At 44.7% G+C, this 24849-nt stretch overlaps 1 protein-coding gene across 15 annotated transcripts in view; it reads right to left on the bottom strand.

Moving 5' to 3' along the window:
- The window catches only part of DIP2B (disco interacting protein 2 homolog B), a 246269-nt gene extending 223187 nt beyond the window's left edge, over positions 1-23082 (bottom strand). For 12 of the 15 annotated variants that reach the window (XM_063786675.1, XM_063786674.1, XM_054664234.2 and 9 more), the window contains exon 1: positions 22818-23082. In XM_063786675.1, coding sequence (XP_063642745.1) covers positions 22818-22917 — 100 coding nt within the window. In that variant the 5' untranslated portion in view covers positions 22918-23082. The remainder of the gene's footprint in view (positions 1-22817) is intronic. The other 3 variants (XM_063786673.1, XM_063786672.1, XM_016923414.4) reach the window with 1 other exon arrangement.
- Positions 23083-24849: the final 1767 nt, after the last annotated feature.

Below are 24849 nucleotides of genomic sequence, written 5' to 3' on the forward strand. Positions count from 1 at the left end.
ATTCTGAAAGTATTTGCATAATAAATACCAAATGAATTGGATAAGCAAAGTAGTCAGGCAGACTGAAGAAACGGAAAGTTGTCACATATCACCCCACTGTAAAAGTCAAGTGTAAAAATCAGAGGGTATACAGTGAGGAAAATAAGGGAAAAACAAACAAGCAAACATTAAAAACCAAATGCCAGGAAACACATAGGCCCCTGAGGGGCAGCTCTCACCAGCTTCCACAGGGGTCCCCGTCCTTCCTGGCAGAGACCCTGGGGACAGAGCCTACACTTCTTTACTCTTTAAAGCTGCCACCATCTAAAGAATTCCATTGGAATCTTCTCCCTGCAAAGTCCATTTGTTCACTGAACAAGTGTCTATTGAGTCTTCTATTCTAGGCACTAGAGAGACAGCAGGGAACAAGACAGTAAAGTCTCTGCACTCAAAAAACAAACATTTTACTGAGGAAGAATCCAATCATATTAATATATGAACAAGATCATTTCAAATGTTGGTATTAATTAGAAAATTTTAAACAGGAAAAAAAGAAAGTAAAAGAGAGTGGTGAGATGAAGACTGATGGGAAGGGTTGCTAATTTAACCCTGGAGGTTCTCTAAGGAGGTTAACTTTGAACTGAGACTAAGTTGGAGCAGAACATTCTAGGATGAAGAAAAGCAAGAAACAAGACATAGAGGTGGCCAGGCATGGTGGTTCACACCTGCAACCCCGGCACTTTGGGAGGCCAAGGTGGGAGGATGACTTGAGCCCAGGAGTTCAAGACAAGTCTGGGCAACAGAGTGAGATCCTGTAGCTACAAAATATAAAAAAATTAGCAAGGTGTGATAGTGCAAACCTATAGTCTCAGCTACTAGGGAGGCTGAGGTGGGAGGATCTCTTGAGCCTGGGAGGTCAAGGCTGCAGTGAGCTCCATGTACACCACTGCACTCCAGCCTGGATGAGAGAGTGAGACTCTGTCTCAAAAAAAAAAAAAAAAAGGGACCTAGAGGCAGCAACATGCATGGTTGAGTTCAAGGAAGAAAAGAAATGCCTATTTTGTTCAAAGTATCATCTCATGATGACCACCCTCTTTTAAATTGTGCCCAATAACCCTCTACCGGTATTCTCTGTAATTTTTTTTTTTTGAGATGGAGTCTCGCTCTGTCGCCCAGGCTGGAGTGCAGTGGCCCGCTTTCGGCTCACTGCAAGCTCCGCCTCCCGGGTTCACGCCATTCTCCTGCCTCAGCCTTCCAAGTAGCTGGGACTACAGGTGCCCAACACCACACCCAGCTAATTTTTTTGTATTTTTAGTAGAGATGGGGTTTCACCATGTTAGCCAGGATGGTCTCAATCTCCTGACCTCGTGATCTGCCCGCCTCGGCCTCCCAAAGTGCTGAGATTACAGATGTGAGCCACCGTGCCCAGCCTTCTCTGTCCCTCTTGATGCTTTTTCTCCATCAAAATTTTTACCAAATGGCCAGGCACAGAGGCTCACACCTGTAATCCCAACACTCTGCAGGGCACCAAGGCAAGAGGATTGCTCGAGCCCAAGAATTTGAGACTAGCCTGGGAAACATGGCAAGACCCTGTATCTACAAAGAATAAAAATTAGGCGGGCATGATGGCACAGGCCTGGAATCCTAGCTACTCAGCAGGCTGAGGGGGAGGATCTCTTGAGCCCAGGAAGAGGAAGCTGCAGTTGAGCCATGATCACACCACTACACTCCAACCTGTCTCAAAAAAAATAACAATAAATTTTTACCATCTAACAAGCAATACATATTACTTGTTATTCTCTGTCTACAGCTACAGATGTAAGCCCCCTAAGGGGAGGGGTGTTTGTCATGTTAATCACTGCTGTATCACCTGCACCTATGTGGCACATAGTAGGCACTCAATAAACACCAGATAAATTAAAAAAAGGAAGAGGGAAGTGGGAGGATGGAGGGAGGCAGGGAGACAGGTGGAGAGGAGAGGGAAGAATAGGGAAGGAGAGAAGGGAGGAAGGAAAAGAGAAAGAAGAGTCAGCCAATGTGGCTGAAGCACAATGGGTGAGGGGAAAAGATGAGGGGTCAGGGCAGTGTAGGTCTTGCAGGCCATGGAAACATATCTGAATTATATTTTAAAGACAAACTGAATTCATGGAAGAGCTATAAAGCAGGGAAGTAATATGACCTAATTTGCAGTTTAAAAAGCTCTCTACCTGCTATGTGGAAAATGGGTTAGAGAGAAGAAAGCTGGGACACCACCAGGTAAGGAGCTAAAGAAGCAAGAGATGTGATGACATGGGCATGATTAACAGTGACTCGGCATGGAAAGAAGTAGATTTAGAATATATTCTCAAGGTAGTACCAAAAAGGCTCACTGATGGACTTGATACAGAGAGGTGGCCTGAAGGAAAGAGAGGAATCAAGGATGTGTTATCAATTTATGGCCTTTCAGCTCCAAATATACCCTCGCTGCTCTGTGAAAACTGAGACGGGCCCTTTAAATATTTTTCCCTTGACAGCTGCCATGATGTTAAACTTTGCCTGTCCGTAGAGGGCACTGAAAAGACATTGCAGGAAGAGGCTTTTCTTTCTAGCTCCAGTGTACTCCTCTTGACAGGATAAAAAGAATATCAACAAGTTCTCTATTCTGATGTCCTATGGAGTCCTAGTAAATTTATTTTAAAATATTTTATAATTTGAGGAAATTGGGAAGACAACTGAACTAAGCTAATACAACTTGTATATTTTCACACGTAATTGTTTTCCTATATATATAAGAATTTGGGCATAGTATTCTGTTCATTCATCCTGTTTTAAAGCTAATACCATACTGCTTTGAATACAGTAACTTTAGAATCTGTTTTAATATGTGGTAAGGCCAAGTATCACCTCACTATTCCGTTTCTAAATTTTCTTGGCTATTCTATTTATTCTTCCATGTGAACACTAAGATCATTTTATCTAATTCTCCATTCCCTAAAGAATCTTCCATTGGAGCTCTAATTGGACTCCCATTAAATTTATATATATCAGTCTTCTCATTCAGGAACACAGTACAGTTGGCCCTTCCATATCTTTGGGTTCCACATCCATGGATTAAACCAACCTCTAACTGAAAATAGTTGGAAGAAAAAAAGCCATCTGTACTGAACATATACAGATTTTTTTTTTCCTGTCATCACTCTCTGAATTATACAGAATAACAACTATTGACATAGTATTTTCACTGTATTAGGTACTATACAAGTATATAAGTAATCTAGAGATGATTTAAACAAGAGGATGTGCTTACGTTACATGCAAATACCATGCCATTTTTTAGCAGACTTGAGCACCCTTGGATTTTGGTAACCGAGGGGAGTTCCGGAACCAATCCCCTACGAAGAAAGGAACAACTGTATATATTTCCATTTTTTCAGATTCTGCTTTTATATCTTTAAAGTTTTACAATTTTCTTCATACAGATCTTATGTCTTTCTTACAATATTTAAGTATTGTATAATTTTTCTCTTTTTCCCAAATATATTCCAGGAAATATTTTATAATTTTTAACACTTTTATAAATAAAATATTTTTCTCCTCACCAATGCAGTTAATTCCCATTCTTCCCCTGCCAATATCCCAGTGACATCAAATAATGCTTTTACTTACCACCTATCCACCACATTACCCTGTCCAACATCTGAGTTCTGCTGAAATCACTGGGAATGTTTCTTTCAGACGATTAGGTTTTCTCTTGCAATATGTTTCTTCTGGATTCTTACTTAGCATTTATACCACACATTCCTTGTCATTCTCAATATATACTATGTATATACAAGCAGGACCTGAAGTAACCTTATTTTACTCAATGTTATGTTATAAAGAGGCTGAAAAGAAAAACAAAAAAATCAATTCCCAGCCAGGGCCACTATCTGTGTGGCGTTTGCACGTTCTCCCCATGTCTGTGTAGGTTTTCTCCAGGTACTCTAGTTTCCCCTATACCCCAAAGATGCATCCATTAGGTGAACTGGCACATTTAATTGTCCCAGTCTAAGTGAGTGTGTGTATGTATGTGTGCGCCCTGCAATGGAAAGTCCTTTCCAGGGCTGGTTCCCGTCTTGTACCCTGAGCTGCTGGGATAGGTTCCTGCCTTCCCAGACCCTGAACTGGAATAACCAGATAAATAATTATCCTGTTGTTTTTATTAATCTTTCTTTCCATTTTTAAAAAATGTGGCCGGGTGTGGTGGCTCACACCTGTAATTCCAGCACTTTGGGAGGCCAAGGCGTGTGGATCACTTGAGGTCAGGAGCTCGAGACTAGCCTGATCAATATGGTAAAACCCCGTCTCTACCAAAAATATAAAAATTAGCTGGGTGTGGTGGCACATACCTGTAATCCCAGCTACTCAGGGGGCTGAGGCAGGGGAATCACTTGAACCCCAGACACGGAGGTTGCAGTGAGCCAAGACTGTGCCACTGCACTCCAGTCTGGGTGACAGAGCAAGACTCCATCTTAAAAAAATAATAATAAAATATATAATAATAAAATAAAATAAAAAATAAAAAATAAAATAAATAAAAAATGTTTGGGGGCTGGGCGTGGTGGCTCACGCCTGTAATCTCAACACTCTGGGAGGCCAAGGCAAGTGAATCCTTGAGCCCAGGAGTTCAAGAAGCCTGGGAAACATAGCAAAACCCTATCTCTACAAAAAATACAAAAATTAAGCTAGGCACAGTGACTCACACCTGTAATCCCAACACTTTGGGAGGCCGGGGTGGGGGGGGGCGGTGGATCACTTGAGGTCAGGAGTTCAAGACCAGCCTGGCTAACACAGAGAAATCCCGTCTCTACTGAAAATACAAAAATTAGCTGGGCGTGATGGTGACAGGTGCCTGTAATTCTAGCTACTCAGGAGGCTGAGGCACAAGAATCACTTGAACCTGGGAGATGGAGGTTGCAGTGAGCTGAGATGGGGCCACTGCACTCCAGCCTGGCAACAGAGTGTAAGACTCCATCTCAAAAAAAAAAAAAAAAAAAGAAAGGAAGAAACCTGAAGTCTAACTTCTAACTGAGAAGGTAAAAATAACATAAATGAAACAAATAGTGGCAAATTAAGTGTTAAAACTGTTGCTGAGCTGGGCACAGTGGCTCATGCCTATAATCCCAGCACTTTGGGAGGCTGAGGCGGGTGGATCACGAGGTCAAGAGTTCAAGACCAGCTTGACCAACATGGTGAAACCCCATCTCTACTAAAAATACAAAAATTAGCAGGGTGTGGGGGTGTGCACCTGTAATCTCAGCTACTCAGGAGGCTGAGGCAGGAGAATCAATTGAACCCGGGAGGCAGAGGTTGCAGTGACCTGACATCGCGCCACTGTACTCCAGCCTGGGCGACAGAGGGAGATTCCATCTCAAATTAAAAAAACAAACAAACAAAAAAAAAAAACTGTTGCTGAATATAACAATAGTCTAAAAATAGAAGAGATTAATATGGACTAAAGCAGTCAGCAGGTTTCATGATGAGAGGAACGTCAGCCAGGCCTTGAAACAAGGGTTGGATTTTAATAGGAGAAAAAGCAGTCCTGACAGGGAAAATGCTCGCTACAAATGCAGAGACACGAATGAGCTTGCCAAGAAAGAGTGAGGAAACCCATATGATTGTAATAGAAGAGTGTCAGATACTAGTAAGAAAAAAGGTAGATAGGGAGGCTGATGGCAGAATCTAGATTCATTCACTAGCTGAACCGAAAAGCATTTTCACTAAAGGACACTGCATGCTGTCCTCATGCAGCTTACTTAGGGGAAATGAGAATATTTATGCAAATAATAATTTCCTAACTTTAAGATAATTTTAAAAATAGCTATGATATAGGGGTAACATTAGAAATCAGAGCTCAGAGAACTGACAAATGGAGAAGTTGTTTTTTTTAACAGGATGTTCATTTTCTAGTACTTCTCTTGGTCTTCTTGAAGAAAAACAAGCAAACAACTATGGAAGGAAAACTCATACCACTGCTTGTTCTACATGTTCAACTTAAAAATGAAAGTTTCTCCAAACCAGAGAGGAAGTCAAATAAATCATGAATGACTTTTTAAAATTTTAAGACAGTGTCTTTGCCTTTGTCACAGATTTACTAAACAAGAACTATCAGAAGCTTCTACCTAACAATTCCTTGCTGGGTTGATTTTTTTTAAAAGGAGATTCAGGCCGGGTGTGGTGGCTCATGCCTGTAGTCCCAGCACTTTGGAAGGCCAAGGTGGGCAGATCACGAGGTCACGAGTTTGAGACCAGCCTGGCCAACATGGTGAAACCCTGTCTCCACTAAAAATACAAAAATTAGCTGAGCATGGTGGTGCACACCTGTAGTCTCAGCTACTGGGGAGGCTGAGGCAGGACAATGGCTTGAACTCAGGAGGCGGAGGTTGCAGTGAGCCGAGATCATGTCACTGCACTCCAGCCTGGGTGACAAGTAAGACTTTGTCTCAAAAAAAAAAAAAAGGAGATTCAATGATAAGACTGGTCAGCACTATAAAATTTATTCATGCCTGAACTGAATTAAAAGCCACAAGTTCTGGCCCATGATTAACTTACAACAATATGATCTTAAATCCCTAGAAAGAAAAAGAAAAAAAAATCTTGCAGATGCTTTAATGTATGCCTAAAAGCAACAGTCCTCCAAAAATAAAGGGTATTAGAGCACTATTTCTTCACCACAAAAAAAAAACCTCCAAGAAAAACCAATTAAAGTACGTCATTCACAGAAGCATCTATACTCATTTATACATTAATTTTTACATTAAACATTAAATATCCTGGGGGAAAAAAGACTAAAAACTCTTTCTGCATCACCATGTAAGTACAACCCTGTATCAATAACCCAGAAGCTTGAGGCCTGTTCACAACACAGACCTTTCAAAGATGCTAGGCTAGACCTGTGAATTTTCATTTAGGGCTGTCCCATGTAGCATCCAAAATATTATCATCCTGGGTTTCCCCTTTCAGCTTCTCATCAACTCCATCTCAATTCAAGGAAGAAAAAGTAACTTCACAACAAAAGACAAGTACATAAAATTACCTTTCACTTTATAGATGACCTTCATATTTTTCATTCTTTTAAAAAAAATAAAAGAGGCTCAGCATAGTGGCTCATGCCTGTAATCCCAACACTTTGGGAGGCCAAGGTGGGAGGATCGCTTGAGCCCAGGAGTTTAAGGCAAACCTGGGCAATACAGTGAGACCTCATCTCTACAAAAATTTTAAGAAGTAAGAAAAGAAATAAAAGTCACATCTTGCCAGTAGTTATACTGATATGAAGGAAACCCTCCAAATATAATCTACAGAGTGTTAACCCCTCTAGTTCCTGCAAAGCACGGTAAGAAATAACAAATTACACCCCTATACCTTTTTCTCTGAGAATAAGATAGAACATTCCCATTCTTCTCCCTCCAGGGAGCCCTACCCCCAAAAAAATAAATGCAGAAGCTGTGGCCAGATGCAGTGGTTCATGCCTGTAATCCCAGAACTTTGGGCAGCCAAGGCAGGAGGACTGCTTGAGCCCGGGAGATCAAGACCAGCCTGGGCAGCAACAAAGTGAGACCCCTGTCTCTACAAAAAATAAAAAATTAGCCAGGCATGGTGACATGGACCTGTAATCCCAGCTACTTGGAGGATTGCTTGTGTACAGAAGTTTGAGGTTGCAGTGAGCTAAGATCATGCCACTGCACTCTAGCTTAGGGGACAGACCAAGACCTTGTCTCAAAAAAACAAACAAAAACAAACAAAAAAAGACAGAAGTTGTATCCTAAGGAAAATGAGACATACCAGTTAAGATGCAGGAGAATTCTGCTGAAACTACTTGAAACAAGATTCAGGGAGATGGAGGTCAAAATGGCTGTGTGGAAACACCACAGGGCTTAGAACCAAACAGACTTGGTTTCCAATCCCAGCACACTGTACAGAAACTGCACACCTATCTCTAAGAGTTGTTAAGATTAGAAACACATTTCAAAGACTTGCCCAAGGACCGGGCGTTGTGGCTCACGCCTGTAATCCCAGTACTTTGGGAGGCCGGGGTGGGCTATCACTTGAGGTCAGCCTGGCCAACATGGTGAAAGTCCATCTCTACTAAAATACAAAAATTAGCCGGGCATGGTAGCGGGTGCCTGTAATCCCAGCTACTGGGGAGGCTGAAGAAGCAGAATCGCTTGAACCCAGGGGGCGGAGCTTGCAGCGAGCTGAGGTCGCACTATTGCACTCCAGCCTGGGCAATAAGAGAGAGATTCTGTCTCAAAAAAAAAAAAAAAAAAGTTGCCCAAGACCATATGTGAACCCAATTCAGCATGACTCCTAAATTCAGTGCTCCTTCCCAGTGCCATGCGTCCAGAATGCTACCTTATGGGAAATGTGTAACCACAGGTGGGAAGATACATTGCATGCAATGTTCAGGTGCTTTTTGCTACCTCAGTTCCCTCATCATCATTATGCTAATAGGAGCTATGTATTCAGCACGTACTTACTAGCCAGGCAAGGTATATAAAGTGCTAAGCACAGGACCTATTACATCATAAGCTCTCAATAACTGATGACTACTTATACAGAGATTTAACTTCTTAAAAGAGCTTAGAAAAGGAAACTGGAATGAAACAGAAGTTAACTGGAAACTCACAGGAAACTGAAACAGAAGTTAACCGGGCAAAAAAAGGGGAAGAACATGCCAGAGTGGACATTTTAGAGAATGGCAATGTATACAAAAGCATACAAGTGAAAAAAAGCACAGTGCATTCACGGAAGTGCAAGTCATCTGGCATGGCTAGAGAGCAGACAACAAATATAGACAGAGTAGGAAATGAGGGTAAAAAGGCAGGCAGGTCTTGGTATACAAAGAAAGATGCTTAGAGTTTATCCTGTGACTGAGAGAAGCCAAGGAAAACTTTTAAACAGGGAAGAGAACACAATTAGGTTTGTGTTTCAGAATGATCAATCAATGACAGGGTAGAGAAAGACCTACTGAAGGGAGAAGAGACTGAGACAGGCTGTTGAGTTAGGAGACTACCTCATTAGTCTAAGCAAGAAATAAGTGCCTGAACTAACACTGGAATGGTATGGAGAACAGGAAGTAGAAACAACAAGACTCAGTGATCCATTAGAATATGGATCACTGGGCAAGGTGGCTCACACCTGTAATCTCAGCACTTTGGAAGGTCAAGACGGGTGGATCACCTTAGCCCAGGAGTGAGATCAGCCTGGGAAACACTGCAAAACCCCATCTCTATTTTTTAAAAAAAAAAAAAATTTAATTAAAACAAATTTTTTGGTCAGGTGCGGTGGCTCACACCTGTAATCCCAGCACTTTGGGAGGCCAAGGCGGGCGGATCACGAGGTCAGAAGATCGAGACCATCCTGGCTAACATGATGAAACCCCGTCTCTACTAAAAAAATACAAAAAAATTAGCCCGGCATGGTGGTGGGCGCCTGTAGTCCCAGCTACTCAGGAGGCTAAGGCAGGAGAATGGCGTGAACCTGGGAGGCGGATTTTGAGACGGAGTCTTGCTCTGTCGCCCAGGCTGGAGTGCAGTGGCACGATCTTGGCTCACTGTGATCCCTGCTCACTGCAACCTCCATCTCCTGGGCTCAAGCAATTCTCCTAACTCGGCCTAGCCTCCTGAGTAGCTGGGATTACAGGCACCCGCCACCACACCCAGCTAATTTTTGCATTTTTAGTACTGATGGGGTTTCGCCATGTTGGCCAGGCTGGTCTCGAACTCCTGACCTCAGGTGATCCGCCCACCTCGGCCTCCCAAAGTGCTGGGATTATAAGCATGAGCCACCGTGTCCGGCCAAAACAAAATTTTTTTAGAATATAAGGATGACTCTCAATTTTTTTGACTTTGGTAAGTTACTATGGTCTGAATGTCAGTGTCCCCCAAAAATTCCTATGTTGGAACTTAATTCCCAATGTGATAGTATTAAGAGATGGGGTCCAGGCACAGTGGCTCACAGTCATAATCTCTGCACTTTGGGAGGCCAAGGTGGGAGTATCATTCATGGCCAGGGGTTTGAGACCAGTCTGGGAAACATAATGAGACCCCATCTCTACAAAAAATAAAAAATCAGCCAGGTGTGGTGGCACACGCCTGTAATCCCAGCTACTTGGGAGGCTGAGGTGGGAGGATCGCTTAAGCCCAGGAATCCAAGGCTACTGTGAGCTATGATCTCGCCACTGCACTCCAGCCTTAGTGACGAGCAAGACTCTCTTGATATAGAGATAGAGAGAGAGAGAGAGAGAGAGAGAGAGAGAGAGAGAGATGGTGCCTCTAGGAGGTGATTAGGTCATGAAAGAGGAGTGCTCATGAACAGGCTTAGTGCCCTTATAAAACAAGCTTGAGGGAGCCTGTTTGCCCCTCCCACCATGTGAAGATGCAACAAGAAGGTGCCATCTTTGAAGTAGACAGCAGGCTCTCATCAGACAATAAATCTTCTGACTTCTTGATCTATGACTTCCTAGCTTCCAAACTGTGAGCAATAAATTTCTATCATTTATAATTTACCAAGTCTAAGGTATTTTGTCATAGCAGCAGAAATGGATGGAGATAGTAAGTGGACATTCTGAAATACAGTTATCTGTGAAGCAGGGAGGTGGGGGCAGGGGTGGAGGAGGAAGTTGAAACAGAGTTGTTTTAGACTTACCAAGTTAGCATGGGGGAACCAATGGAATGTCTAGAGCAGAGGAAAGTCAGGGCTACAGATACAGACTAGGGAACCACGTGCACAGCCATGACAGCTGAAGCCCTGGGCACAGATAAGATTACTTATCTGTGTATGTAAAGTGAGGTGAAGAACAGACACAAATCTGAGGAATACTCTCATCAGGAGAAAGAAAGAGCAGAAGAAACCCCAGAGAGAGCACGAGGAAGGTTAGGAAGCCAGAAGGAAACTATGCCACAAAGGTTAGGAAGGGGAGAGTTTCATAAAGATACCGGTCCACAGTGTAGGGCTGGGCATGGTGGCTCACACCTGTAATTCTAGCATTTTGGAGGCCAAGGCGGGCGGATCACGAGATCAGGAGTTTGAGACTAGCCTGACCAACATGGTGAAACCCCATCTCTACTAAAATACAAAAATTAGCTGGGCGTGGTGGCAGGCGCCTGTTAATCCCAGCTACTTGGGAGGCTGAGGCAGAATTGTTTTAACCCAGGAGAGGGGGTTGCAGTGAGCTGAGATTGTGCCATTGCACTCCAGCCTGGGAAACAGGGTGAGATTCCATATTAAAAAAAAAAAAAACAGTCCACAGTGTACAATGCTGCAGAGAGAGATGCCATATCCAGCAGGTTCTCTGCAGTCTGAAATTAGGAGTCAGTGGTAGCCTTGGAGACAGTTGTTTCAGAGGCTTAATGAGGCAGGGGAAATGGACTGAGCACTAAGCAAAGGTAAGAAATAAGAGGAAGGAAATGTAGGCCACACCTTTCAGGCTCGAGAGAGGGAGAGAGGGCCAGCACATGAAAGCAAGCATATTCTCATGCAAGACTGTGGCAAAGTTTTGTGTGTGTTTTTTTTAAAGCTGGGAGGCTGGGCATGGTGGCTTACGCGTGTAATCCTAATGCTCTGGGAGGCTGAGGTGGGAAGATTATTTGAGCCCAGGAGTTCAAGATCAGCCTGGGCAACAAAGCAAGACCTTGTTGCTACAAAAAATTTAAAAATTAGCCGGGCATGGTGGAATGTACCTGTAGTCCCAGCTACTTGAGAGGCTGAGGTGGGAGGATCACTTGAGCCCAGGAAGTCAAGGCTGCAGTGAGCACCCCACTACACTGCAGCCTGGGCAACAGAGTGAGACCCTGTTTCAAAAACATAATGTATAGGCTGAAGGCAAAGAGTCAAGCGCCAAGTGTTAAGTGAGAGGTTGAAGATGAAAGAAACAAAGAGAGACTGTAAATGAACAGATCAATCAATAAAGTGAGATCCCAAGATCTCAAAAGAGAAGAGATGAGAGTAAGAACGTGGAGGGACAGACCTTCGAACAGGAAGAGGACAGTTCCTCCTCTGAGAAAAGAAAGGAGATACGGGTGGAACTGATACAGATGAGTCTGCCAAGTATTAGGGAGGGAAGCTGAGGGAGTCTGGTCTTCCTTATAAACTAGTGAGAATGAAAGGTGATAATGCAACCGGGTGCAGTGGCTCACACCTGTAATCCCAGCACTTTGGGAGGCTAAGGCGGGCAGATCACGAGGTCAGGAGATCGAGACCATCCTCGTTAACACAGTGAAACCCCGTCTCTACTAAAAATACAAAAATTAGCCAGGCGTGGTGGTGGGCGCCTGTAGTCCCAGCTACTCAGGAGACTGAGGCAGGAGAATGGCGTGAGCCCGGGAGGCAGAGCTTACAGTGAGCCGAGATTGCGCCACTGCACTCCAGCCTGGGCCACAGTGCGAGACTCCGTCTCAAAAAAAAAAGAAAAGAAAGAAAGGTGATAATGCATAGGCTTGGTTAACTTTGCTTCATAGCTCTCTTTAAGAAACTGATGAAAGCTGTAGACCCAGATCCCAAAAAAGATACATAAGCACTCACACTCAAAATCCTGCATACAGCCAGGTGTGGTGGCTCATGCCTGTAATCCCACCACTTTGGGAGGCCGAGGTGGGAGGACTGCTTGAGCCCAGGAGTTTAAGACCAGCCTGGGCAACATGGCAAGAGCCCATCTCTACAAAAAATAAAAAAAATTAGCTAGGCATGGTGGCGCACACCTGTGGCCCCAGCTACTTGGGAGGCTGAGGTGGAAGGATCACTTGATCCCAGGAGGTCAAGGCTGCAGTGAGCCACATTCACACCACTGTGCTCCAGCCTGGGTGACAGAGCAAGACCCTGTCTCAACCCAAAAAAAAAAAAAAAAAAAAAAAAAAAATTCCTGCATATAATTTTAGAGTTTTCAGGTCCAATGAATCCAACCCATGTATCCAAAGATTCAGACGGCTGTGATACTATGGAATTTCCAAAGAAATGGCCTTTCAGAACCTTTCTTACTCATAAAAGAGCATCCGTACCAGAAAGTACCTTATGCACTATAAACACAAAGATATGAAAAACTCTCAATCCTCTATGATATAAACAATCAACAAAAAGAGATGGACCATTTGACATGTACAAAAGTACTAACTTAGACCCTAAGGGTAAAGAATATAGGAAACCATCTCCACTTGTAGGAAACTTCGAATTCAGAGATAATTGAGGCCCAGCAAAATTGCTCATGTCTGTAATCCCAGTGCTTTAGGAGACTGAGGCAGGAGGATTGCTTGAGACCAGAAGATCAAGACCAGCCTGGGCAACATAGTGAGACCCCTATCTCTACCAAAAAAATCAAATAAAATATTAGCCAGGCACTGGCCAATATGGCAAAACCCTGTATCTACGAAAAATACAAAAATTAGCAGGGCGTGGTGGTGCATGCTTGTAATCCCAGCTACTTGGGAGGCTGAGGCACGAGAATCACTTCAACCTGGGAGGAGGATGTTTTGAGCCAAGATGGCATCACTGCACTCCAGCCTGGGCAACTCTGTCTCAAAAAAAAAAAAAAAACAGAAAGAAAGAAGAAATTAGCCAGGCATCGTGGCGCACACCTGTAGTCAGAGTCAGGAGGATCACTTGAGCCCAGGAATTAAAGGCTGCAGTGAGCTACAATCGCACCACTGGACTCTAGCCTGGACGACAGAGCAAGACGATCTTTAAGAAAAAGAAAAAAAAGGCCAGGCACGGTGGCTCACACCTGTAATCCCAGCACTTTGGGAAGCAGAGGTGGGCGGATCACCTGAGGTTGGGAGTTCGCGACCAGCCTGACCAACATAGAGAAACCCCGTCTCTACTAAACTACAAAATTAGCTGGGCCCAATGGTGCATGCCTGTAATCCCAGCTACTCAGAAGGCTGAGGCAGGAGAATCGCTTGAACCCGGGAGGCGGAGGTTATGGTGAGCTGAGATCATGCCATTGCACTCCAGCCTGAGCAACAAGAGCGAAACTCCGTCTCAAAAAAAAAAAAAAAAAAGACAACTAAGTGACAGAGCTTTAGATTTACCAATGGTTTTAAATAAAAGTAGTATTTTTAAAAGATGAAAGATCAATCTAGAGCTAAAAAGATACTACAATCAGACCAATTAAGTCTGAGAGGACTCACGGAGGCTGGTGGTAAATAAACTCTAAGGAAAAGAAGATCAAGAACACTTTTTTTTTTTGAGACGGAGTCTCACTCTATCTCCCAGGCTGGAGTGCAGTGGCATGATCTCAGCTCACTGCAACCTCCGCCTCCCAGGTTCAAGCAATTCTCCTGCCACAGCCTCCCGAGTAGTTGGGATTACAGGCGTCTGCCACCATGCCCGGCTAGTTTTTGTATTTTTAGTAGAGACGGGGTTTCACCTTGTTAGCCAGGCTGGTCTCAAACTCCTGTCCTCAGGTGATCTGCCCACCTCAGCCTCCCAAAGTATTGGGATTGCAGGCGTGAGCCACCACGCCCAGCCAGAAAACTTTTGAAAGAGGAACTAAAAGGATATGTTCACTGAGGACAAGTGAGGGATAAGAAACGGAAGAGTAAAAACCATAGTTTCTGAAGGTTCTAAACATCCATATGTCCCTTTTCATAGCTTGTAGATGCTAAGTCTCAGAAACCAAGCTTATATGTCACAGGCATTTGCCTGAATCTGTAGGCTCAGAAATGTACATATGCGAGATGTCTGTATGAAACAGACCAGCAAGGCTTCTGCTCTAGTCAACTGCTTGCAGTGACCCAACATGTACTGGACTAAGGGTATAGGGTATAGGTGCCAACAGGAACAACTGATGATGGAGTGAAGGCTTACTTTCAAAAAATTTATCACAAATTGATTCCATTCATCACTTCATATATAACCTTATTCTACTAAGTAACACAAGATATTAAAAACTGCCAAGTCTCCACGCATCCATTCACTATCAGCAGCAATAAAGATTACATGTGCTGAGTGCTCACCGCACGCCATACTATACTCAGCTTTTCTATTATCTTACTTTAAACCTCCTTACAACTCCAAGGAGGGTGTCATTCCTTTTTGTTGTTGTTGTTGAGACGGTGTCTCACTCTGTCGCCCAGGCTGGAGTGCAGTGGTGCGGTCCCAGCTCACTGCAACCTCCGCCTCTCGGGTTCAAGCAATTCCTACCTCAGCCTCCCGAGTAGCTGGGACTACAGGTGCATGCTGCCACGCCCGGCTAATTTTTTTGTATTTTAGTAGAGACGGGGTTTCACCATGTTGCCCAGGCTGGTCTCGAACTCCTGAGCTCAGGCAATCCACCCGGCTCCGCCTCCCAAAGTGCTGGGATTACAGGCAGGAGCCACTGCACACCACCGTCATTCCTTTTTAAGTGTTGATGAAACTCATATCTGGGAGGTTAGACAGTTTGTCCAAAGTCACAGAGCTAATAAATGGTACAGACAGAACTTCAACCCAGGCCCACCAGATGTCAAAATATGTGCTTCTCAAATGATTATACAACACTACCTTATGTCAAAATCAAGTCCCCAAAACTGAGACTTTATTTTTCAATTCAAATTGAAGTGACCAAAAATTTATCGTATTCCTAAAACAATATAAGAAATAAATAGTTGTGAGTTATTTAAAATAAATTTCAGATACAAAGGACCTCTCTACAAGAGCATACATTGACGCTGGGTGCAGTGGCTCAAGCCTGTAATCCCGGGACTTTGGGAGGCCGATGCGGGTGGATCACCGGAGGTCAGGAGTTTGAGAGCAGCCTGGCCAAGATAGTGAAACCCCGTCTCTACTAAAAATACAAAAATTAGCCGGGCGTGGTGGCACAAGCCTGTAATCCCAGCTACTCAGGAGGCTGAGGCAGGAGAATCACTTGAACCCAGGAGGTGGAGGTTGCAATGAGCAGAGATCACGCCACTGTACTACAGCCTGGGGGACAGAGCAAGACTCTATCTCAAAAAAAAAAAAAAAAAAAAGAGCTTACATTGAGCTAAGGAGAGACTTGGTGGCTGGCTCACACCTATAATCTCAGCACTTTGGAGGAGCCAAGGTAAAAGGAGCTCAGGACTTTGAGACCAGCCTGGGCTGAACATAGTAAGACCTCGTCTCTACTTTTTTTTTTTTTTTTTTTTTTTTTTTTTTTTGAGACGGAGTCTTGCTCTGTTGCCAGGCTGGAGTGCAGTGACGCGATTTCGGCTCACTGCAACATCTGCCCCCTGAGTTCAAGCAATTCTCCTGCCTCAGCTTCCCGAGTGGCTGGGACTACAGGTGCCACCACGCCAAGCTAATTTTTGTATTTTTAGTAGAGACAAGATTTCACCACGTTGGCCAGGATGGTCTTGATCTCTTGACCTCGTGATCCGCCCTCCTCGGCCTCCCAAAGTGCTGGGATTACAGGCGTGAGCCACTGCGCCCGGCCTCATCTCTACTTTTAAAAAAATTTTTTTAAGAGATAAAATGAAAAGCAATTTAAATACTTAGAAAATACATGATTGGCCCGGCCTGGTGGCTCATGCCTGTAATCCCAGCACTTTGGGAGACCAAGGCAGGTGGATCATTTGAGGTCAGGAGTTCAAGACTAGCCTGGCCAACATAGTGAAACCCCGTCTCTACTAAAAATATAAAAATTAGCCAGACGGTAGTGACATTTGCCTGTAGTCCCAGCTATTGGGGAGGCTGAGGCAGGAGAATCGCTTGAGCCCGGAAGGCGGGGGTTGTGGTGAGCCAAGGTCGTGCCACTGCACAGTCTGAGCAACAGAGTGAGACCCTGTCTCAAAAAAAAAAAAAAAAAAAATAGAAATCACACTGGTCAGGGATAGGTTTACAAAAAAGGTGGTACTTGAGCCTGGCACGGTGGCTCACACCTGTAATCCCAGCACTTTGGGAGGACAAAGCAGGCGGATCACAAGGTCAAGAGTTCGAGACCAGCCTGGTCAACTGGTGAAACCCTATCTCTACTAAAGACACAAAAAATTAGCTGGGCGTGGTGGAGGGCGCCTGTAATCCCAGCTACTTGGGAGGCTGAGGCTGGAGAACCGCTTGAACCCAGGAGGCGGAGGTTGCAGTGAGCCGAGATCATGCCATTGCACTCCAGCACGGGTGACAGGGAGAGAATCCGTCTCAAAAAAAAAAAAAGAAAGAAAAAGAAAGCCAGGCGCAGTGGCTCATGCCTGTAATCCCAGCACGTTGGGAGGCCGAGGTGGGCGGATCACCTGAGGTCGGGAGTTCAAGACCAGCCCGACCAACATAGGGAAACCCCGTCTCTACTAAAAATACAAAATTAGCCAGGCGTGGTGGCACATGCCTGTAACCCCAGCTACTCAGGAGGCTGAGGCAGAAGAATCACTTGAACCCAGGAGGTGGAGGTTGCGGTGAGCTGAGATCGTGCCATTACACTCCAGCCTGGGCAACAAGAGTGAAACTCCGTCTCAAAAAAAAAAAGGTGGTACTTTAGATGAACCCTTAAAGATTTACGAGAAACTGTGCATATAAGCAAGAAGGAGCATTTCAAAGAGTATCCCTGAATTAGTCACATGAGAGAGAACCATGGAGAACTCTAGTAATTAGAACACAAATATAGTATGAAGGCCCTTTTTAGCCAGTCATATGAACTTTCAACCCTGAAGTGCTAAGTCTTAAACAGGCTAGGACAGAAAGTTGCAACCAAGGGTTGAGCTAAGCGTGACATGTTAATGATTTATCTTATTCAAAAATCCAGCTCAATGCCATGGGGCTGTCAAACAAGATTAATTTTTCAAAATACACACCAGAACAAGGGTATCCATACAAGCTACTCTTTTCAATAAGGTGAATCATTCTTCCAGTGAATTTGTCTGTAAATTCTCTTCCGGAACAGCCCTCAAAACCAGTTTACAATCATTCTGATTTTTTTTTGACAATCACAACTAAAATCAGTTTATAATCACTCTAATTTTTTCAGTCACAACTAGTTTGGGTTCTAAAAGAATATTAACCAGCTTTTCTCTACTTGATTCCAAGTGACCTATAAATGAAACTCTACCCTCAAAGAATTGAAATCTGCCACCATGAGAATTTTCAAAGGAATGTGTCACAGGCTCTGACAGTAATTCTGAAGATGAGCTCCTGCTCACCAAACACACACACACAAGTTCTGGAGGTAGATTGCTTAGATAATGCCCATTCTTGGTTATTTAAAAATCTACATTCCTGCTTTCCTTAATACTCCTAGCATCAGGTGTTACAACTGCTTAGACAGAACTTTGATAAAGGTGTATCCTACGAATCTATGACTAAGCTACGGATTTTGGGATAAGTGGCCCCGTTTCCCATGATAGGTAAAGCAGGAGGGATTTACCAGTTTTATGGTGGCTTAAGTCTACCTGCCCCCTTCTGAGACTGTAAAATCTTTATCCAACATCTCTTCTTTTTCCTCTTCAACTCTCCCACCTCTTCCCCATTAAAAGTCACTGCAATTCCTAGGAAGCAGTCTTCTCTTATCCCTTTGCCTTCGTGGTAGACCCTGTGCCATGCTTTAAGGACCACAAAGCTACGTGATGAAACAGACAGGAGAAAGGGAGGATGGGACTATGTTTACTGTTTGTACTCAGAGAAGTGTTCAAACAAGAAAAGGGAGGATCCCTTCCTGTGAGTGTTATTTTATCTTAAATACCTTTCCAGTTGTCATCTTTGGACTGTTCTCAGACACTGAAAGACTTGAGCTCCTTCCTGCATGCCACAGAAGTACAGGAACATTCTTCGCGTTGCACTTATGGCTGAACTGCACAGGCTAAATTATAGCCCGCTCTACTAGCCACACAATCCAATCTCGTATTTATAATTCTCTTCTGTCTCTCACAACGATAAAGCAGATAGCTTCCTCTTTTCTTAGAAGGCAGCCTCTGTACGTAACTCCACCATGGTCATGCACTGTTTTGTTGGCAGTTTTCAATGATTTCCCTGGCAGACTCAGAGCTTCTTAAAAGCTACCAGGGTATCCTGCTCATTTGCACACAGTAGGCACAAAATACACATCTGCTGAACTGAATGCATAAGTGGATGGATTTGAAAGAGATTTCAGAGAGAGAATCAACACTGTGGTACAGAACTGTTTAGGGCCAGGTGCAGTGGCTCACACCTGTAATCCCAGCACTTCAGGAGGCCAAGGCAGGCAGATCATCTGAGGTCGGGAGATCGAGACCCACCTGACCAACATGGAGAAAACCCGTGTCTACTACAAAATTAGCCGGGCGTGGTGGCGCATGCCTGTAATCCCAGCTACTCAGAAAGGCTGAGGCAGGAGAATCATCTGAACCCGGGAGGCAGAGGTTGCAGTGAGCTGAGATCGTACCATTTCACTCCAGCCAGGGCAACAAGCGAAACTCCATCGCAAAAAAAAAAAAGGTAGCATCTCCTTAGAGAAAAAATTAGTTAACAGCTTGTGCAATGACAGCACAGATATTTAAATCATTCCAATGTCATTGTCACATGACAGCTTAGGATAACGACACTTATTAGGTATGCAGCTTTAGACAAAACAATCTTTCTGAGTACAAGTTTTCCCTTCTGTTAAGCCACAAAAAAGAAAGGGGCGGTGGGTGGTAACAATACCTATTCTATCTAGTGAAGTTTAGTAAAGCTCAAATGACAATGTACAAAAAGATCATTACACAAATATAATGTATTATTGGACAGATTTAAGCAAATTAATTCTCCCCATTAGTGCTACTTTATGTACATACACTTGACTAGACCATATACATAAGTCCAAACAACAGAGCTGTCAAGCGTATAATAAAATATGTGGATCATTAAAAATTTCAGTCACAGAAATACTTGCAGAAACCTTCTACCTATTCAACTCGTCTATAGAAAAGCTCATCCTTATGTGGAAATTCAATTTTTAAATGATTTCCAGGCAGTTTCAGCCTGTTCTTTTTGTGACAGAAGCAGGTTTTAACCAGGAAGCTGCCTGGTGACCTGCCTGAAGCACCAGACACATCACAGGGCTCTGCAACACGCTCTGCGGCAAAGAGCCCAAAGCAGGCACAAACCTGCATTTCAGCACAGAGTTGGCTGATCTATTACCAAAGCCTGCAGCTGAAAATACAGGCAAGCACAAAGAAAATTCTTTAACAGCATACAGCTCAGATTATTGCTATGATTAGGACCAATGACAGGCTGAACCTTAAAAAAAAAAAAAAAGAAAGAAAGAAAAAATGAAAATAGAGAAATGAGTGCACCAATGTCAGCAAGGCATGATAAACACACAGTTAAAAGCATCTTTAGCGGTGGCTCACGCCTGTAATCCTAACACTTCGGGAGGCTGAGGTTGGTGGATCATTTGAGGTCAGGAGTTTAAGATCAGCCTGGCCAACATGGTGAAACCCGGTCTCTACTATAAATACAAAAAAAATTAGCCCGGCAGTAGTGGCGCTTGCCTGTAATCCCAGCTACTGGGGAGGCTGAGGCAGGAGAACTGCTTGACCCTGGGAGGCGGAGGTTGCGGTAAGCTGAGATCGGGCAACAGTGTGAGACTCCATCTCAAAAAAAACAAACAAACGAAAGAAAAGCATCTAAAACAAAAAAAGGCAAAGTACTTATGTTAGAGCAGAGTAACTGTAGAGAAAATGCAAAACGAACAAAACTTAGCTCCAAATATGCTACAGGCATCACAAATAACACCATACTACACAGATATGGGGACTTTTGGATTATTTTAACTTCACTTGAATTCCTAATGTCTATCTACTTCTCCAGCCAACCATCCCCTGTACTTTAAGCAAGAAAGATGACCAATATGCTGACACTGCAGGCCCAAGTTTTTCAATTGTATTTTTTCCAGAGTCATCCATTGCTAAAACAGATGAAATACAAGAAGTGTAGTATATCTATAAGAAACAAATTCAAACCAAGTCAGATGCCAACCAAAATAATCCTTCATTGGAAAGCAAACCATGCACTTGTCCTTAAAATGTTTAAGCCTTGGCATTCACAATTTGTAGAAGTTTCACACCTTTCTGAAGGAGAGAGAGGTGAGCTAATCAGTGTGGGTCCTAGAAATAGTTCCTCAGAATGTTTCTAGACATTCTAGAGATGTCTAGAAACACCCAGAGATGTAAACAACAATCAGCTGGAAGCAGATATACCCAGAATAAGGAGCTTCCAGGATTTCCCTCTCCGTGTGAAAGCAATCAACTCCTATTTTTAATCTCCCTCTGACGCAAGCATCCAGGCAAACCTCTCTCTAATCGAAGCTAGATGATTTGTTACTTTCAAATAGCAGTTTTAAAAGTCAGATTTTAATGCAAGTCAACACAGATTTAATGTCAATGCTTTAGTCTAGGAGAAGAATGAGTTATCTTGAGAGACAGAATTGATGGTAATGCAAAAAGCCCCTCGATTTTCGAAGCGGGCGGAACCTAAGGTATAACTGGGCAGACAAACCCAAAGGATTCCTATCTTCTTAAACACTTCACAGAAACAAACTAATCTAATACCAGTGATTCCCGGGACTGGCCGAAGAATAACTTGAAAATTGGATTAATTGAAAAATAACACGTTGATAGTTAAGTACAGGTAAAAACAGCACTTTCCTACACATTGGGTTATTAAAAGGGTTATTAAAAATAATTATTTCCTTCAGTGCCCAACAGGATTTATAACATTCAACTCTATTTTTGGTTTTTCATTGTAAAGGATTCTCAGAGGGGAGGGAACCATAATGCCTTAATAAGTAAACAATAAGTAACGTTTAATAAGCTCCTGGGAGTTGGTCACATTCTTCTTTTCCAATCAAGAGTTTTTGATCCACTTGAAAAATGCTAGTGAAGAGGGCCTTCCACAAGGAACTCAATAAGAATATGCAACTCTGGAGACACAATCAAAGTACTGGTATCAAGCTTGGAGAAAATGCTGCTTTTGTCTCAGGGGCAGCCAGTGATAAAAACAGGAACTTTACACAGAACTGATCACAACTGCCCCACAAGCCTGATCACATGCCCACAACGGAGCACTGTGTTTCTCTCATTGTTGTACAAGGAGTTCTCTAATAACAGTGGCTTGATTTATTCCATTTTTTTTTAATTCTGAAAATAAATCGAACCCTCCCTGTCCCAATCCATTGTCAAAAGAAAGAATGTCAGCCAGGATGTGCAAGTAAACGGTAGCCTCCTCTCCTTCCTTCATCAAAGACTCCAAAAGGTGACCAGATGCGGAAAATTCGGCCCGAATAACAGGCACCAGGAAAAAAAAAACTTCTTATGACAAAGGTGGTCTAAAAGCAGCACCGTGTGTCTCTCTGGGTTAATGCCATTGCTTCTTATCTTCCTAGGACCCTAAATGGCTCACCCGCTTCTGTCTCACTCCTGTCACTGGGGAGGCATCGCGCATTGTTAAAGGAAAGAGAAGAAATGATGCTGCGGATTTCCCATGTGTCTCTTTTTGAAAGGGGGAAGGGGGGGCTGGAACAAGGCGTGGAGCCCTCCACGAAAAGGGGAGAGGAAAGGAGAAAGCTGTCAGCCACCCTCCTCGCAGCCCTACCCCTCACCCCACCTGGCCCAAACGCCTGGGCAGAAGCGGGACGGCGCAGCTTTGTCTCGGGTTTTGGGGGGCAGGAAGCGCAGAAGCAGTGTGGGCCCGGGAGGACCTTTCCACAAGCCCTTACTTAGTCCCCTCTATGGGAAAACAATGAAAGCCACAGGAAACCACTTAATGGGGTGGGAGAGGAGGGAAAACGGTCGTGGAGTGCCAGGCCAGGTTCTCTGCACCCTCGTCCCCCTCGCCGCACGGCCGCCAGGGCGCGCGGCGGGGACCTGTCTCCCAAGTCGCCGCGATCCGCAGGGCCCCGGGCGCCCTCTCCCCGGCCCGGCTCCTACCCTCCGAGAGCTCCAGCTCCAGCTCCGCCAGCTGCGCCCGCACTTCAGGCGGCAGCGCCGCCACCACGGCCGGCGACGGCTCCAGGCCTCGTTCCGCCATCCCAGCTCCGCCAGCCACACTCCGGAAGACAAGAGAGGGGGCCGAAGGAGGGACGGACAGACACGGGCCCACACCCGGCTACAGGATCCGGCTCCGGCCGCCGAGCACCGCCACCGCCGCCGCCGCCGCCGCCATGAGCAAAGGTCACGTGAGCGCGACGGCCCCGCCCCCCGGCCAGGAGGACGCACCGCCTCCCCAGCCCAGTCAGGCTGAAGACGCATATGCTTACGGCACCCTCTACTGGGAAGCTACCAGAACGACGGGCCCAAGCCCACCAGTCGAATTTCCCTGCGCGAAATGGGCTCATGGTATGGACTGTCGGCTTTACCACAGTAGTGTGGACACATAGCATTTACCTTTCACTCTCGAGCAAGTTTTTAGGGGTCCCAGGCCTTACTTTTTCCAATACTAGACTTAGCAATGTATGTCTATCGTGTCCTTTACTCCATTTCCCCTGATTAATACCTGCCCATTTATAAAAACCTAATCACAGGCCACCTCCTTCGCTGTGGCTCCTGGTCCTATCTGCCAGGAGCTCTGTTTCCGTTTCAGTTTTAGCTTTTAAAAAGACAGGCGCGGTGGCTCACGCCTGTAATCCCAGCACTTTGGGAGGCCGAGACGGGTGGATCACGAAGTCAGGAGATCGAGACCATCCTGGCTGACACGGTGAAACCCCGTCTCTACTAAAAGTACAAAAAATTAGCCGGGCGTGGTGGCGGGCGCCTGTAGTCCCAGCTACTCGGGAGGCTGAGGCAGGAGAATGGCGTGAACCCGGGAGGCGGAGCTTGCAGTGAGCCAAGATCGCACCACTGCACTCCAGCCTAAGCGTGAGCGCGAGACTCCGACTCAGAAAAAAAAAAAAAAAAAAAAAAAAAGAGTACTAGGCCAGCCTGACCAACATGGTGAAACCCCGTCTCCAATAAAAATACAAAAATTAGCCGGGCGTGGTGGCGGATGCCTGTACTCCTAGCTACTCAAGAGGCTGAGGCAGGAGAATCACTTGAACCCAGGAGGCGGAGGTTACAGTAAGCTGAGATCGCGTCATTGCACTCCAGCCCGGGCAAAAGAGCAAACACTCCGTCTAAAGAAAGAAAAAAAGAAAAAGACAATAGAAAGCAGGTCCCTTTCTTTCTTTCTATGCTTCTAACTACTTACAAGGAGGGAACTTACTTTAACTCATCCTCCTCACTCTGTGGCCTAATAGGTGTTCCAAAAACATTAATTTTAATTTAATATGAAGAGGGTCCAAGGCTAGGTGCAGTGGCTCACACCTATGATCCCAGCACTTTGGGAGGCCAAGGTGGGCGGATCACCCGAGGTCAAGAGTTCGAGACCAGCCTGGCCAACATGGCGAAACCCCGTCTCTACTAAAAACACAAAAATTAGCCGGGAGTCGTGGCACATGCCTGTAATCCCAGCTACCTGGGGGAGCTGAGGTAGGAACGTCGCTTGAACCCGGGAGGCGAAGGTTACAATGAGCTGAGATCATGGCGGCTGCACTCCAGCCTGGGCAACGCAGTGAAACTGTTTCAAAAAAAAAAAAAAAAGTCAAGGCCGGGCGTGGTCACTCACATCTGTAATCCCAGCACTTTGGGAGGCCGAGGCAGGCAGATCATCTGAGGTCAGGAGTTGGAGATCAGCCTGACCAGTATGGTGAAACCCCGCATCTACTAAAAATACAAAAATTAGCTGGGCATGGTGGCATGTGCCTGTAATCCCAGCTACTCGGGAGGCTGAGACAGGAGAATCGCTTGAACCCAGGAGGTGGAGGTTGCGGTAAGCCCAGATTGCACCACTGCATTCCAGCCTGGGCAACAAGAGCGAAACTCCGTCTCAAAAAAAAAAAAAAGAAAAACTGAATGAAGCATACACAGGAATTATCTGTACTATCTTTGCAACTTTTCAGTAAATTTAAAACCATTCTAAAGTAAA

Source organism: Pan troglodytes, chromosome 10, assembly GCF_028858775.2.
Source record: "Pan troglodytes isolate AG18354 chromosome 10, NHGRI_mPanTro3-v2.0_pri, whole genome shotgun sequence".
Lineage (NCBI taxonomy): Eukaryota > Metazoa > Chordata > Mammalia > Primates > Hominidae > Pan > Pan troglodytes.